General features: G+C 45.6%; 1 protein-coding gene across 3 annotated transcripts in view; it reads left to right on the forward strand.

Annotated features, from left to right (window-relative positions):
• whrna (whirlin a) overlaps positions 1–16,193 on the forward strand; it is an 89,338-nt gene extending 73,145 nt beyond the window's left edge. For 2 of the 3 annotated variants that reach the window (XM_035141469.2, XM_035141470.2), the window contains exons 7-12: positions 652–873; positions 3,013–3,087; positions 4,223–4,799; positions 5,646–5,812; positions 7,427–7,549; positions 11,161–16,193. In XM_035141469.2, the coding sequence (XP_034997360.2) occupies positions 652–873; positions 3,013–3,087; positions 4,223–4,799; positions 5,646–5,812; positions 7,427–7,549; positions 11,161–11,343 (1,347 nt within the window). In that variant the 3' untranslated portion in view covers positions 11,344–16,193. The remainder of the gene's footprint in view (positions 1–651; positions 874–3,012; positions 3,088–4,222; positions 4,800–5,645; positions 5,813–7,426; positions 7,550–11,160) is intronic. The other variant, XM_035141471.2, reaches the window with a different exon arrangement.
• Positions 16,194–18,136: the final 1,943 nt, after the last annotated feature.

Consider the following 18,136-nt stretch of genomic DNA (forward strand, 5'->3'; position numbering starts at 1 on the left):
AAGTTCAAACTTCTCAGTAACTTGTCAGTTCGGTCGTGATGAAAGTTCAATTTAATCCAGGTTTATAAAGGATCCGTCTCTGAGCCCATCAGCTATCGACGCATTAGCCTCTGGGGCAACGGCCAAGAAGCGATGAGATAAGAAAAGACTTTTGCAAATCCCAGAGGAAATTATTGTACCGGCTTGCTCCAAGATAAAAGTACAACAGTACATAGTAGAGTAGAGAGAATATAACAATAGACTGTTAAGACTAAAAAATATAAGTGTATATATCCAGTACAATACACACTCTACTATAAAATATGTTATAATAAATATAAATATATATAAATATAAAGTGTATGCAGAGTAAATGCAGAACCAGTGCCTTGTAGAAGTCATTCAAAATAATTAAAAATAGTTAAGTTACGGGAGATTAAACTAATACAATTGTATAATACTATGATATTATCATTATTTATCTTATATGAATTCAGATCAATTTAAATCTTGACCTTCACATGAAGAATCTGTTTATAGAGATAAGTGAAGGATTAAACCAACATTTTATCAAGAAGAAAGAGGTTTACGGCCCTGGTCAGTTTAGAATAAAGTCTAAAGAGTTTAAACCTCGACTCCACCCTGGTGTTAAAGGTCTCTCCCCCCACTCAGTTCTCTCTGCTGTCCGAGGTGCGAGGTCTGGTCGCCCCGCAGGACCTGGAGTGTTTCGACGGGATGGTGCTGCGCCGGGAGATCCAGGCCCTGAAGGCGCGGCAGGGCAAAGCCGGAGCGACGGCCCTGCAGCCCGACTCCCTGTCCATGGTGTCGTACCCCGACACCCTGAACTCGTCCTCCGCCAGCTTCATGACCAACACCACCCTCAGCTCTGCACGGGTACGGCCTTTTAATTCATACCGGTGACTCCTCATCACTTGTCTTTACCTCTCGCTCTGTTTGAAATTCATTTTCCTCACTTCTGCAATCGTTTGAGGTTTTTCTTACGTGCATGAAGGTGAAGCAACAGTTTAACCTGGTGCAAAACGGTCGGTGGGTTTACCTGAGTGCTGCTGTTTTCTGCTCTGGTTCCTTTTCTCTCGACTTCTTGGCTTTTTCGTCCTTTCCCTCCTTGGCTGTGTGTGTGTGTGTGTGTGTGTGTGTGTGTGTGTTTGTGAGAAGGAGAACGAGGCCAGTGTGGTGTGTTTTCATGGGTTATAGCAGATTCTGCTGCAGGAAAGATCTCTCTCTCTCTTCGTGTGGACTTCCTCGGGCTGAACCACGTTACGTTTCACTGCCTTCCTGTTCAGATTGAAAAGGCGGCTGATGTTTGATGGGTTTGTGTTTTTGTTCCACCTCACACACCCCGCCCCAAACTCCCCCTCGTCTCCCCCTTTGTAGGAAAGACTGCTCTGGCTCATAGATATGATGGAGGTAGGAATCGCTGAGTGCTTTCCAAACACAAACCTGCACACGAGAGCAAAGAGCTGTTCACTGTGGGCAGTTGTGTAACACGTACACACACACACACACACACACACACACACACACACACACACACACACACACACACCCTCTACCTCAGTCCTTGGTTTGTGTTTTTTGCCGTGACTTTGTTTGGAGTGTTGTTGTTTTTTTCTTCCTTCTTATTTTTCTTATTTTTCACATTGAAAGGAGCAGTTGTGCTTCTCCAGAAAGCGATGAGTCACTCCGCAGTCTGAGGTGTTAAGAATTCAGAAACACTCGTTGTGTTGCTGCGACCTCTCGCACTCGTCCCTTCTCTGCAGATCTGGATGTTCCACTGTGTCGGGGGTGAGATCACAGTCACAGGGAGAACAGATCACACTCACAACAGCAGCTGGGCCGTTTTATCCCGAGCAATTTGTATCCAGAAAACCTTGTTTGAAATTAAATATATTTCTTGAAAATGCCTCGTCTGCATATAACATCTGCTGTTGCAAGAATGTTGCCCGGAAAATAATACATTTCAGGCTTATTTGCATTTACTCTATTATTATTATTCCTCTCCAGTTTTATTACTGACTGATTATCTGCACTGTGCTTAATCAAGAAAGAGCCTTGTTTACTTAACTTTGGTTAAATGGACCAAAATCTGGGTGTTTTTTTTTTTTTAATTAGTAAAATAAAATAAATAAAAAGTATTTATGTTCATTTATGTTCAAAAATATTATTTACACACACACACACACACACACACACACACACACACACACACACACACACACGGGTTTGCATGGACTTCCATTAATTGTGGACAGACAAACCCAAACCTTATCCCTTACCTTAACCATAGTTTCTACTTAACTAACTTAAACCTTAACATGTCGACACCTTGAAACTTAATTATTAACATTATGGGGACTTGTTATTTGACTCCATCGTGAAGACAAATCACCACAATGTGACTGTCTTGAAACTTGAGTAATACTCCCACACACACACACACATGCACGTGCACACACACACACACACACGCTCTGATTGCTCACTGTGCAGAGCGGCGTGTGCACGTGTTAAACACTTGATGAACTCTGCTGATAACTAAACTGTCTGTAATTGCTCCCCGTGCAGCTACGAGGGGTAATTAAGCTGAAGTGATTGTTTTTTTGTTTTTGCTTTAGCGACAGATTTTAATTCAGATTACCTCGTCTCCGAGCTGCCAAATCCTGCTTTGAACTGAGCTGATGATTCTGAATCGATTTCTCAGCATGTGTGTTTTGAAGACCTGATAGCCGAGTGTGTGTGTTTGTGTGTTTGTGTGTGTCTTTGTGTATTTGCTTGCCTTACCTGTGGACTTTGAGTCTGATATTGACGTCTTTTCTCATCTGACGTGGACGTAGAATATCAACCAGATCTCATTTGGCATTTGTTCTGGGATAAACGCACATCTGTGTGCAACATCTGCTCACTGTAATATCTCTCTGCTTCCTCCCCCTCCTCTGTCTTTCCTCGCCGTCTCCCCCTCTTCACTTCGCCTCCTCTTCCTCTTCCTCTTCCTCTCTCCTGCGTCTCCTATAGAACGACAGCGTGGTAGAGACTAATGGGAAGGATCCCCCGGAGAGTCTGAACACTCTGCTGACCGACGTCTCTCTGGTGAGCTCGGCCGGCCGCTGCTTTGGCCGGATAAAGACAACGGGGGAGAGAATTGATGAGGGGGGAATATGTTAAAAAAGACAAATCCGAGACAGACGTACTAGGGACACACGGAGAACCTGCAGGATTTGTATTTTACCCTGAGGTAGAGTTTGCACCAGGCAGAGTGAAGAGAGGGTTTCTTCTTCTGTTTCTTTGTTCTGTGGGAAGAGGAGAGCACATCATTAGATGCCACCTCACTTTTGCACCGTAGGTTACAAAAAAAATCCAATAGTTCGCAGGGCGACTCCGGTTTCCAAAGCAACAAGCGACATCAAGAGATCTCATTTGTTTATTCCGAGCAGCAGCAGGCGAGAGGAAGTTCACGGAGGAAGCTTTTAGTCTGCCACCCAAATCATACCTTATTTTTTCCCTTTGGTAAAAATGTTTCTTTCATGCTCATTTTATGTCTCCGCTCATGTCTCAGTGTTTGTTCATCCCACTGTTCGGTTTTGAGTTTCCTGCATTTTGACCTGGAAACGCAGGATTCAGGTGAACGAGCAGGTGTTCGGATGTTTTAAAGGGTTTTCAACTGTTTCAACTGGTATTATCACTCAAACTGGTGGAGTGGTTCAATATGTGTGTGATGCAGTCGTGTGGGTGAGAATGATGAGGAAACTGTATGAAAACTGGGTTTGAACATTGATTTAAAATGTGCATAATGCATAGTGCATCAAAACAAACCATCAGGACCCGGTCACACGTACGCGATTGTTTCAGCGGCGAAACCTTCACCTCGTGTTCACTTTCAATCTGTGAGAGCGAGGAGGCGAATAAAACATTCGCTTCCTGTGGCCGCAGTGAATCCACAGCCTTGGCTTCTCGTGGAGTTCAGCCTCCGTGAACTCTGACCCCCGATATTCGCTTACGTGTGACCGAGCCCTCTCAGAAAGGATTGTTTTATCTTTGCAGAGCAGCTCATTTCTTGTAGAAACTGTGTCAATGTGTGAATGTAATTGTTCGTTATGCAAACAAAACGATTTCATGATTTCAGCCCCTTGATGCACACGGTCACGTTCTCTAATGCAGTATATTGTGCTACACTTTATTGTGACAACCCCTAATCAATGATGATGACTATATCCTCTCACTTCAGGATGATGTTCAGTCCACCGCTGCAGAATCGCCCCCCTCCTTCAAGCCTCCGCCCCCCCCGGGGGTGCAGAGGCACCCGAGCAGACGAGATCAGCTCAACAAATGCCCCTCGTCCGAATCCTCCCACTCGGGCCTGTACTTCACGGCCCCGCCCTCCCACGGCCATAGTAAAGAGTCAGGACACGCCCCCGCCTCGCCCGCGCCACGCCCCAAACGGGAGCCCGCCAGGGACCCGGCGCAGGATTACGCGGCCGTCAGAAAGCGAGATCCTTCGCTGCCTTCCAAGAAGGAGCAGATAGCGGCTGCTCAGTTGTCCATGGTCGCCCGGCACAACATTGGCCCTTTTCCCCGGGTGCAGTCCCCCAACAGAGGCACCAAACCCGCCGCCCCTTCCCCTTCTCCCCCACCCCCACCTCCGCTCCCTGCTCCCCATCCGCCCCCGTCTCTGCCCCTCAAACCCGTGTCCATGTCCAAAGCCTCCTCCGCCGCCGCTAAACAGCAGTTTGTCACGGTGGAGGTTCACAGGCCCAATGCAGAGCCCGACGTCAACGAAGTGCGGCCGCTGCCACAAGCTCGAGGTGAGGAAGGTGGATCCCGGGAGGGTCACGTGTTCAAATCCCACATGTTTCTGCAGCTAATAATTACATCATTAGTTCATGTGTTCATTAGGTATAAATTCCCAGAGTCCAAGCTGACACCCTAACAATTCTAATATATATATTTAGTGCAGAAAAGAACTAAACGTGTTTCATGAGAACATTTTGGCCAAGAGCCGATTTTTTTTCCTCCCCGCGAATCCAGCATCAGAATTGATGGTGCGAGTCCCTCGTCACTCAGCGGTTTACAGGAGCGTTACGAGGACAGACAACCGGCTCCTGCACCAGAGGCAGAGCTACTTCCTATCAGTGCACATGCTGACTGAGCTGAAAACATGGCCACGAGAACACAGAACCATTGACGTTCAACATTTATCGTCTGTGAACGAATCTCTGCTTCCGAAAAACATTTGTAGTTTATCTCTTGGTTGTAAAACAAGGGGATTCAGTGTTCCTGCTCAAAATGTGGAAATTCGAGCAGTTTCAGTTATAGGTTTGAGTATAAAAACATATTTATAATCTCTCTCAAATACGTATTTACTGATGTGCTCAATTATCCAGAGCATTGTACCATATGACCCCTAAATGGATAAATCGAAATAACTTTTAAATCCTGTATTAAATCTTCAAATCTGCTGTTTTTCTTTTTTTTAAATTACAAATCCTAAAAGCTGCCAGTGCCATTTGAGAAAAAGCTTAAACCAGTAAGAAACTAGAGAGCTCACAGCTCCTGGGCGGAGGTAGACAAAGTGTTGACATACAGAGAGACTTTAGAAAACAGTCCATGTTGGTTGAGACTCCCTGACGTCATGTCTTCCCCCCCCCCAGGTGGCGCCCTGTCTCAGCTGTCAGACAGCGGCCAGACCCTCAGTGAGGACAGTGGCGTGGACATAGCTGAGTCAGCACATGTCAGCAAAGACAGCAGCCCCCATTCCTCACGCACCCGCCTCCCCCGAGACACCCAGGGAGGCGGGGGGAGCAACCCCTCCAAACCGGTGAGGGGCTGGGAGAGGGGGTGGGGGTGGGGGGGTGTATCAGAACAACGGCGGGACATGAAGAACGTTCTCAGTCGACCTCGCCGTCTGTGCACTGTTGTATTTCTGTCTCTGTGAGGACTGATTCCAGTTGGAGACCTTGAAGGGGGGGGGAGACTTTTTTCGGGGAACGAGGATTTGCAGAGCGAGGACGGAGAGTTTAGAAAAATGAAGACGTTCGTGAGAAAGTGGAAAACATTTCTGGAAATCTAAGACCTCTCCGGGAAATTGAGGGCATTTGTTAAAAAGAGCGAACGTGTTTGGTAATTGAAGATCTTGTGGGGAAGATGAGATTTTGAAAAGTGAGGGCATCTGCTGGGACGAGGACGTGTTTGGGAAAGTGTCGACATCGAGTCCGATCGTTCATCGAAGGCCGTTCGGGGGGGGGGGTTAGTGTTAAAGCTGTTAAAGACTTCTGTCTCCTTCGGCCAGTGAGTAATAAACAGTATAACATGTATAAATCTCGAATGAGGAGGAGCCACACTGCTCTTAATTTGAGTTTGTCCTCCAAATGACGCCATCGGTGCAAGATGGCTGCGCCCGTATCCAAGATATCTTTGGCTTCATTTCTGGATCATCGGAGGACGTAGAGATGCATTCTCCATTTTTTATTTTCAGTCTTGGCTCCTCACTGCCAGTCGTCTTTCCCTGGTGGTTTTTCTGGTTTAAAACTTTATATTTATATATTTATACACTGGTTGGCTGGAAAAAGAATTTGCTGAACTTGTTTTGAAAGAGCTTGAAAGTCCTGCACTGCAGTTTCAAGGGTAGAGTTAGATGTTCGTTAATAATTTAAGCTGGAATCGGTCCTCACAAGCGCAGAAGTACAACTGTGTGTGTGTCTGTGTGTGTGTGTGTGTGTGTGTGTGTGTTACAGGTTGATAAATCAATGTGATGTATCGCTGATCTTTTCCCTCCACAGTCCTAACTGATCTCTTCTCTCCTCCGTCTGTTCGCTCTCAGTTTGTTTCCTTTGTTTCACTCACGGTTTGTGTTTGATTTCTCACTCACGTCATTCGCCCAATCACACGCTCCATCGTTTACTTCATCGCTCAAAGAGAGAGCAGCGCAAACCTCGACTCTCAAATCACTCTGTGGTTCTTACTGATGGATCGGGGGGGGGGGATAGGAACGATGGGAGTATCCAGACTGTTTATGACGAGCGGGGCCGTTAGGACCAAGGTCTGTTTTAGGGCTGGATTGAGAGGCAGGAGAAGTGAGGGCTGAACGGACTTTACTGCCAGAGCGTCGAGCGAGAGGCGGAGACAGGAGCCAAATGATGGGCTCGTAAAGAACTCGACTAAATAAGACGTTTGTTTCCACTCATTCTTCTGTCAGTAAAAAATAAACAGTGGGTTAGCTGGTGCAGGGTTGTCGGAGAAATATTTAAAACTAAGCAAGAAGTCTCTAAATTGCAGTTTCATAGAAGCCTTGTTAGAAATCCACCCGATGACCCTTGAGCAAGTGTAAAAGTGGCACAAAGGGGAGGCAGAGAAATGGCCGTTGTTTGTGAATTATATTTGTTTATGATTGATCTTCTTCCGGTGCTTTAACTTGTCGTATCCCTCACCTCAGCCGGGGCTGCTGGAGCCCACCTCGACACTAGTGCGGGTGGCAAAGAGCGCCGGCACCCTGGGCATCGCCATCGAAGGTGGAGCCAACACTCGCCAGCCGCTGCCACGAATCGTCACGATACAGGTGAGTCGGGTAGAAAGAGGAAAATAAAAGCTTCACCTTTTATTAAATCAGTTTTTTTGTTGATTCCCCTGCGACGGCACCACACGCTTCGATGTCCTTCAAGGCGTCGCACGGTTTCACGCTGCAGCTGAACTCACGCTGACATTCGGGCTAATTCAGTCCACGCTGCCGCTGCTCGCACAAAGATGATTACAACTTTAATGGCCTTCATGAAAAGGCTTGAGTGCCTGGAGACGGAGGCAGGTCACCGCAGTCACTATTTCAGTACCCGGCAGGTGGTATAATGTGTATGTTGATATTTGGGAGTGAAGGCAGGAGGCACTCTGAGAGATTGTAAAGCATTTTTTACATAAAAGCCAAAGACTGAGACTCAGTCCAGATATGTTTGTGTTTATAATTTAACATCGAAGCTCCGCGGAGTCGCACAAGCCACATTTGCCGTTATGTGTGCGTTTTTAGAAATACTGGAAATTCAAATCTCCCGACTGTGCAGAGTGCAATCTGAAATATTGAAAGCCAAACTAGACCTGACGTGTTAGTGGCCCCCTGAAGGAATCTATTGCTGTGACCGTGCGCGCACATATCTGTATCCTGTGCGCTTTTTTGCAAGTCAACAAAGCATCAGATCAGGACTGTCTGCAGCACTAATGATTTCCCCCGAACACAAAGAAGCAGGAGTTACAATTTGAAGATCAGAGGCGGAATCTGAAGTCCACGCCGTGTTCAAAGCCGTCGCTCAACCTCCGACTCTGCAGAGGTGGTGATTGAAATAAAAGAGGGTTTGCTCTGCTGATTGCAGGGGGGGGGGGATGGAAAGAGCTGGAAATCAGCACATTCATAATCAAAGTGTGGGCTGGAAGAACAGGAAGGCAAGTGTGAGGGAAGGAGGCAAAGGAGGCAAGAGCGTTGCTAAGGAGAGGAGGGATGAGGTTTGAAGTTTGAGGTGAAGGTTGTTGTTTGAAGGGTCGTCTCTTTTTTCACGTCTCCTTAAAGCAACACACTGCGAGTTTCCCTCTCGTACAGGTGGGATCTGTAAATCTATCTCTATTATAGGTTTGTGTAAAGTGCTGTTATTTATGGGCTGTCATAACGAGGACGCAGCTTGGTTAATATCACGTGAAAGATGCTTGTTTGCTAGGTGGGAAAATGTTTCTCAGCTCCCTTCACCTCAGTGATAACAAAGCAGCAGAGCAACATGAAGATAAAATGGAAAATACAAAGAGGTTCACAGTGGTGATCCAGTCTCCTGCTGTATTATCAGTAGATTATCAGCTACAGTTTTATACCTTTTTCAATCGTAATATTCTTGTTTTTTTTGCAAAGAATTATACTATAAGCAAACCAAATGTTGACTTTTAAAGATCAGCTCTGCAGCGTCATGCACGTTGATTCGATTCCCACCTCGACACGCAGGTCATGACACGACATGTCGGGTTTGAGAGATGAAGCCACTGAACTGATGCAACATCAGAGAAATGTCTCCGCAGGACTAATTACTCAAAATCTCTTTTCCATTGCACAGAGATAAAGTTTGTTTAAACTATTCCGGCAGGTTGACTCCAACGTTAATCGGGTTAAATTATTCATCGGCCTCTAATTACGGCTCCGCGTTCGTTTTAATTGCACAGATTTCCCCCAAACTTCTCTTTGTCTGGATCCAAACCCCATCGATCATGAGAGGAGACGTGACACCGCTGCGGCTGCGTCCCTGAACAATAACACCGCGTGGCTTCACCGTTATTTGAAGACATTAATAACATGGCCGCCTCCAGGTCACTTGTGAAAGGAGCGGGGGGGCGATTTTTTTCTGAGCAGTTTTCAAGGTGGAAAAATAAGCCGTTCAAACTTTGCTCTGACACCAGGGAGACGCTAACTCAGTGTTATTAGGCCCTTGAGCAAGGCACACAACCTGAACTACTTCTCCCAGTCAGGACCAATCAGAATGACACATTTTCTTTGCAGGGGAGTTGTTGGTTTTGTTTCTGACGACGCCCTGAACAGCAGCGTCTCTCAGCGAACATCTCTCACCTCAGGTCGCCTCAATCACGGCGGAGGAAGATGAAGCACAAATGAGTGAGCGGCCGCCAGCCAGCCGACCGCTATCAGTCCCTCATCTCCCCTCCTGAGGCGACAGGCCGTTATCATCGGCATCTTCCCATCACGACGCTCCACTAGCTCAGGGTAATTGTTGTAGGCTCAGTAAATAAGAGCGGAGATGATACTGCTGCTCATAATGAGGTCGGCTGCAAGAGTCAAGAGGAGGAGAACGTGACACTGACGAGGAGGATTTTTACTCAGCCAGTTTTTCTAAGATGACATAAAGTGGAATTTGTTTTTCTGTGGCACACTGCTGATATGTTATGGATTTACAAAGTTGTTATTGCTGACATTTCACTACAAAAAGAAAAGCAGCAGGAATCGTCTTTATCTCCCTGTTTTTAAAGGGTTTTAAAAGGTTTTTTGTAAATGTAAAAGTTCTGCAAAGTTTAAAAAGCCAAAGCTCTGAAGTAAAGAGAGCTCCTCTTCCCCACAGCAAACAGTGAAGCTTCTGAAACATCTCTGCAGTAGTCTGGTCCAATCTTCTGCACCATCTTAATAACAATGCACAATGCACAACTAGCAGCTCGTCTGACACCCCCCCGAACAAAGCTCCATTGGTCCACCTGCAGATTGTTGTGTTTCAATGTTGCGTGCAGGCTCCTCGACCACGCTGCAGTGACATGATCTGTTTGCAGTAGAAAGGCACCGGACGGGTCTTTGCATTTTGCCTCGCGCCACAAACAGCAGACTTCATTACGTAAATCAAACACTGCAGAGCCATGCAAAGCAAATGAAAGGCTGGTCTGACTGTGATTAAAGAGGCAGAGGCTGGAGAGGAGCAAAGATGGAAGTCGTGACGTCCTCTGCAACAAATATGACTTGAACAGTGATATCAAGTGTCCTGAGGATTTCATTTGTCCACAGCAGAGTCGTCTTAGATGTTGAGACGGAAGCAAACACCTTCATTTCAGTTCTGTTCAGTTCAGACTGTGTCCACGGCTGCAGAAATTGATGGCGCTCTAAAGTTTCACGCATCCATCTGGGATTTATTGGGCAGAGATCTGCTGCTTCATGCCCGGAGTCTTCGAATGTCACCGCCAACGAGCTGAGGCTTCACAAATGAGACCTGAGCCGTCCTGCGACTCTGAGAAGATTCACGGTGTCGGCAGACGACATTTTTCTCCTCACAGATGAGATGTGTGAGGAGGGAGGGAGGGGTGCAGGTCAGAAGGAAGCTTTTCATTTCGTGCATCACCCGCTTCGTACTGAACGTCTTCTCTCAGTGTGCGCTGAGGCTGAGACCTGATGTGTGCGTGTGCATTTATATTAATGTGCACAGTGTGTCTCTCTCTCTTTGTGCTAATGAGGAACCTTTATAGCACAATGCTGACAACTTCATTTGTTTGTGTGTTAACGGATCAAAAGTACGGATGTTAAACTCGATTTCTACCTTTCAGACCTTTGTGGTGACGACTGTATTTGATCACAGAAGTTTTTATTTCTCAGAGAGGAACACAAACCAAACTTTGAAAAACCCTGAACAACGTTTTCTCTCTCTTCCTCTTCCTCAGAGAGGAGGGTCCGCTCATAACTGTGGCCAGCTGAAGGTGGGTCAGGTGATCCTGGAGGTCAACGGGGTTTCCATGAGGGGCCGCGAGCACAGGGACGCGGCGCGCATCATCGCCGAGGCCTTCAAGACCAAAGAGAGGGACCACGTGGACTTCCTGGTGACCGAGTTCAACGTGGCGCTATAGCGGAGCGGAGGAGGGGAGAGAGGAGGATGACGGGAGCAGCAGCGGCAGCGAGGGAGCAGCGGTGGGTGGAGAAGACGAAGGCCGTGACATCCAAGCGTCTGTTGATTTCAATGGCACAACTCGTTAAGATAGACGTAAACAAGCCACCACCTCATCTCCGAGCCCCTTCTCTTTTCCCATTCAACTCCCGAGTCGTGATTTAACAGCGATTATCTCCACTGTGAACTCTGTTCAGGATTCTCCTCAACATGTTACCTCCCCACTGTGACACCTTATGCACTACTATGGGAAACAATGAAACCTGTACCTTTTTTTGATTGTGTTGAATCTCGTTGGATTTACTTCCATTTGAAACCCACTGGAACTTCTCGTAGCACTCCCTCGTTCCCGCGGTTTCGCTCTGTGTTGTTTCCTGCTTCTCTCTAGGAGACGGCTGCACAGCCAAGACTGTTTCACGCTCATTGCAAGCTTGGGTTTGTATATGTAAAAATGAACAAATGTAGATACAGATGCATATATATATATATATATATATAATGTACACATAAAGATACTCCTATATGAATTATAAATCTGTAACCTCTGTTGCATCAACATATAGTAATATATTTCAGAGATGATAATTCAGGCCTTCATAGACACATTGGGTCACGTCAGGCTGACGGCAACACGCTCGTATTTATATTTATAACTTCATTCATACGAAGGTGCATCGTTTTCTGTTTCCCCTTCTCCAGCGACACCAAACCAGCTCAGTTTGATTTTAATTTCTGCGTCACAGCATCAGAGGAGTTGACCCTGTGACCTGCAGCTCGCTGAGTTAAATGAATTCAGTTTTGTCGACGTGACGCAGCGGCAGAAAATATTCAGTTTGCATTTGCAAGTAACTTAATGCAGCTCTGATATAAAGTTAGGAGAGTTAGCGAGAACTGTGATGTCACACATTGGAGTGTTTACAGTCCGGCCGCTAGATCCAGATTGTATATTTGACCCACATCCCTGAATATGCCTATGTTTTTTTTTAAATAAAGATCTATTCATGAATTATTCCCTGGGAAAATTGGTGAAAATGTCAACAAAACAAAAAGCCTTATCCTGGATTTCCCCTTCGTCCAGATACGCCCACAATGTAATGGATTCCTTCTGAGGCCGTGTCCCCGTTCAAATCAGTTCAAGAAAATAAATACACTGACCTGCGATGGCCAAACACAAAGTAGAACCAAAAGCTGGGTTTGATTTCCATGAAAATTCAATGAAGGATTCAAACTTTAACGAGAACCCCCGTCAGGTTCCCGAACTCGCTCTAAAACACAGTTCTGTCGTGTTCAGATGAATTCTCTCTGGAGACATTTCTCACTTTCTGTGGGAGTTTTCCCCTCAGACCTGCTGCTCCCCGTGCTGAATAACAATTGATGATTTTATTTTGTAATTTCATAGTTTTAATTATTCCCACCCTGGGGGCGGGGGGGACTCGCTGAAGCCAATGCTCTGCGCAGCAATTACTCCCGAGAAGCGAGTAATGAGACGTTTAGAGGACGACACCGCCAAAGATTTTAGAGACACTCCTCCACACATGCTCACTCATGGAACACGTGTGTGTGTGTGTGCGCAGATTTTTTCCATTTATAGAAAAGCAATTAGGAGATAAGCAATCAGGTAGAGTGAGAGATGGAGCGAGAGAGGGAGACAGAGGATGAGAGAGTGAGTCGAGAATCAAACTGGAAGTGATTGTTGTTGTGGAGATGATTTGCTTCCTCTCAGGAAGCAGGCGAGCGTGGGGAGCGTGCACAGCGTGGGGAGCGTGCACAGCGTGGGAGCGTGCACAGCGAAACATCGTCCATGTGTCAATCTCACAAACTCACGTCAGGCTGCAGGTGGAGATGTGTGGAGCAATTAATCAAGTGTGTGTGTTAAGAATGTGTGAAAGAGTGTTTTCAGAAGAAGGAGACGGAAAATGAAACAAATGCAAATGTCAAGGAGGGAGCTGCAGAATGAGATGGGGGGTTGTCTGGCAGTCTGAGCTCTGTGAAGAATGCCAACAGGGCAGCTCTGTGAGAAACTGCCGTCACACTCCTCGGTCGTTCTGCTGACAGCGGAGAGAACTTCGCTCGTGCTTTTGTTTTGACACCATCTCTGCTGTGTTCCTTCAAAATGTGACGTCTTGGAACGCACAGAGAAACAAAGTGAGGGCTGCAGGTTCTTTAAAGGTCATCACCAGGACGTGTGTGCACGTGAGGCCCAACCATGATCTGCTGATAGACTTAAATTCATTCATTCATCCATTTGAAGTCATTTCATAACCTGATGATTTCAGTCTGTCTCCTGAGTTTTAGTCTGTATGAATTGATTTTGGCCTCTAAACGGTGCATGTGCACAATTCTGATATTTTATCGTCGTTCTCTGATTGATTTTCACTCGTTTTTCTGTCCCAGTGGTGAATTCATCCTCCTTTTAGCTCAGTTTTGGTCTCCACCAGCTTGTGAGAAAGATATTTGGCTCTTTAGCTCCTACAGGTCGGGCACAGCGGGTTTTATCCGGGCTTCTTTACTGAAAAACAGCTGCCTGCCGCTGCTGGCATGGAGTTGATGAGCGGGCTGAGACTCACACAGATGGTCGGCTCGTGCAAGGAGGGAAACAGTGAAGTGATCCTCTGCAGAGAAGCCTTCTCTCTCACTACAGAGCAAATCATCATTATAAAACCATTACGACGCCAAGGTGCATGCACACCTGGCTTTGAAATGGAGAGGCAGGTGGATTTAGTGCATGTTACTCCCATAATAAGGACGGATTCTTGGTGTGAATCTGCAGAATCTGAAGGTGAGGGAGAAGATCTCAGGGCTGGAGTGAAAAGCATCAGCTGTTGGCTTTTTTCATTTATCTTCATTCATATGCAGAAAGCTGTTAATATACAAGATTGTGAAAAGAGTGCGGCAGATGGAAGACGGTGTCTCGGCCTGAATATCCGTCTCCACCATGAAGCCCCCCAAAATATTGGTTGTTGCCCCTAGAGGCAAAGTTTGGATTCCTCCTAAATGCACTGAGCTCTTTAAATCGAGCGCTTGCATCTTTAGAACAGAGCCCTGATCGTGAAGTGTTCCACATTTGGGATGAAAAAGCTTTGTGTGTGTCCCGGAGCCTGATGAATCATTCAAACGTGCAAAGACAAAAGGAACGAGGACAGAGACTGAAGGAGAAGATCAGGAACCACCAGAGGTTCAGAGGCTGAACACAAACACAGAGACGCTCGACTTCTGACTTGGTTGCTGTGTCCGGTTCTGGCAGCTGACACACATGAGGTTTCACCACAGTAAACAAATCATAAACCTGCGCCTGCAAATCATATTCAAATGACGACTTTAACCATTAATCCTGCCGCAGGGTTTATAGAACACGTCGGTGTCGGCGGCTCCATTACCAAGTCAACCGGCCTCGGCCAGTTTAAATAAAAGCTCTTATTCATATATGCAAATAGTTTGTTGATTTCCATGGTCTCTGAATACGACCATTAACATGATTAGAAACAAGTCTTTGCATATTCAGCACATGTTGCAAACAAAATCAGGAAAAACAAAAGTGCTCAGAGCAACAACAGGCGAGCAGACTTACAATTCATGGTGAGTGTGTGTGTGTGTCTGTGTGTGTGTGTGTGTCTGTGTGTCTGTGTGTGTGTGTGTCTGGTTGACAGAGACAGATAGACGTTCAGGCAGATGACAGCAGGAGTGTGTCTGGGTGGAAATACTCTGTAAGAACAAGATCATCCTGAAAGAATCGCAGCCACACAGGTTTTTCTTCCCCACACTCATAAATATCACTCCCCTAATCATGGGAAAATCATTTTTTCAAATTAAAATCCCTGAATTATTCTATGACAAAAGTTTTTGTGTGATCTTACTTACACACAAATGGACAGAGATGAAAATATTACGTCCTTGGCAGAGATAAAAAAACTGCCTAAATAAATAGTGATAATTCTGATGAGTGTGTTCGAGTAAATTTCCAGTCAATGAAAACATCGCAGCTACAGAAAGTAAAAGATGAAAGATTAAATGTTCTTTTCTCTTTCTCTCATTTTATTCAAGTAAACATTTCCCGTTAACCTGAGAATCACTGAGTCACTCCCTGTTACTGCTCCTCCTGTCCATCAATGCCAAAGTTCCCTTAAGCAAGACACTGACCCCCCCCCGTCCGTCCGTGCTGCCGGTTCCCTGCTCAGGTGAAATGTAGATAAATGCAAACACGTCTCAGAGAAAGTGTGAAAAGTCGAATGACTGTGAAGTTCTTCAGGAAAAAACGACAGCCATTGTTCCATTAACCCCACGTTTACTGATTGAGAATCGTTAAGAGTCAGAAACTGTGACTGCGTCTCCTGGTGGACATGTCTCGGGGCCCTCGTCTCTCTGCCCCGGTGTTAAAGGGCCACGCAGGAGGGTGGGATGATGGAGGGAAGCGATGGACGCCACTGGCAGTCCCATTAATCAGACGCCAACACAGAGAGGTGGCGGCCTCGGCTCCCACTCGAGACACGACGGCTCAGACATTGACTTCAGCTGCGAGTCCCCCACCACCACCACCACCCCCAGCCACCCACCTCCAAAACAAAGGTCAGAGCCGCAGCAGCCATCAGCCCCTGTTGACCCCATCCATAATGTTTGTTTGTTTCACTGACTGTGCCTCCCGCTCCGTTAGCCGCACCACTTCACTTCGTCCGCCTCCAGTTTGCTTCGGGTTCCAGTCGCTCCGTCCTTCAGCTCCTCCGTCTCTCTGCCTGCTTCCTCCACATTTTAAATGAGTGTTGTACAATGACATGCTGTTTATACAGAAAGTGTGTTTAATTTTTCAATAAAGATACCTGCACAAAAACTGGCAAGTGGTCTGCTTTTATTTCTCGCCGGTGCATTGTGCTGCACGGATAACATCTTGGTTTGTTTGGGTCAAGAGAAGGGAAATCAACCTCGTGCAGTGGTTTTTAAACAGCAGAAGTTTTGGGAGAACTTTGTTTGAACGTCAACGCTGCTGTGCACAAATCCACAGACATGAAGAAATGCTTTTCCCAGGTTGCTGTGGAGGAACGTGACAGACTCCGCTCAGACTCCTGACCTCAACCTCAACCCAACACTGACTGTAGATCAGATCTTATCACCCAACATCAGTGATGGAGCCAGATTCCACTAAATCTGCTCTTTTAGCAGCCAATTAATGTCTTAATGTCTTTTTTGGCATCTCTGTGCATCATTCTGTTTCCTTTCATTTATAAACTTGTCTCTTGTTCCGTTCCGAGTCTTAATTGATTCGTTTCAGTTTAAATTGACTCAGTGTTAATTGCTGTTTGTTTTTTGGTCCTTTTATCAAAGCAGCGATAAATACAACAGATGTTATCAAGTTAACATTTATTTGATCACTGGCCTCTCACATGTAAATACTTTCTGCATTTCCTCAGTTTTAAATAATTGCAGATTTGATAACTGGTTGGATAAAAAGCGAAATATTGACTTTCCTCTTTATGATAGGAAATGGTACTGGGTGCACAAACCCCAATAGATTAATAGGAAATTAAAATATTGATCGATTGCAGCTCTTCCACGTGTGAGAGATGATTATGGGGTTGCTAATTTTCTCTCTCTCATATGTCAGGTTTGTGAGATTTAACAGGTTCAATAAGCAGCTCTGTCTTTTTTATTTTCCTGGAAGCAGGGAACATGCACAGGCTGCCTCCCCTGACAGATCTGCTTACGCCAGCTCGACTCGGTGCCAGTGACCATATGAAGCTCTGGCTTTACGCTCGGTGAATACCAACAGGACTCGACTGGAGTTGGACATTTGTTGCTGCTGCTGCTGAACCAAGATGAAATTGTGTTTTTCCTCTCGTGGAGGCAAACGTGTGATTGGAACGTCTCTGTTACACTGACTTTAACATGATGCACAAAAACCTCCTGGGAGACGCTCGACACATGTTCCTACTGTACATATATGTGGAACCCGTGAGATTGCATGTAATTTGCTTTAATTTGAATATATCTACGGCTCTGAGTTATTACAATGTTTCATCATGAGACTAAAGTTTGCTGCAGATTAAGTTCTGCAGCTCAATGACCTTCAGATACTTTGAACTATGTTGTTCTCTGTGTTACTGTATTAGAGAGAGTCTCTTCTCTCTTTACATTCTCTACCCACACACTTATCATAAAAAGTATTAAAGTGTGGAAGAGAACTTTAAAGACCAGAGGGTGAAGTTTTAAATGATAAACACTAATAAAAACTAGATAAACACGAATAAAAACTAGATAAATACTGATAAAAGCCATTATTTAAACAGAAAAAACTTTAAAATATGTGAACCTTTGCATATTATAACCAACAATTGTTCGTATAATCCAAACTACTCGTTTTATCTAAATATTTTCACACTTATAATGGAATGATGTTGAAAAGTTGTGAAATGGCTCCATCTAGTGTCCACTCTTTTAAACTACACCCTCAGCGTTGTAAGTCCCGCCCCTGAGCCCCACTCGTAACCAATCACAACTCAGTCCTTGACTCTAAAAGGTGTAGATTTACCCCTGATCGATGACTGTCAGGTAACATCACCCCCCACAAACCCCTCAATTAAAACAGTTGCGTTTTAAGTGAGGTTATAAAATGTGTATTTACGGGTTGAGAACACGTGATGGGGACAGACATGAACCATTCTGGGGTTTTAGCGCAAGACAAGACAAGACTCAGGGCTGAAAATATACCTTCTGCCAGGAATTACTATTAAATCAGTGCCACTCGCCGCCGAACTGCTAATTAACCT

The sequence above is a fragment of the Hippoglossus stenolepis genome, chromosome 18, assembly GCF_022539355.2.
Source record: "Hippoglossus stenolepis isolate QCI-W04-F060 chromosome 18, HSTE1.2, whole genome shotgun sequence".
Classification (NCBI taxonomy): Eukaryota; Metazoa; Chordata; class Actinopteri; order Pleuronectiformes; family Pleuronectidae; genus Hippoglossus; species Hippoglossus stenolepis.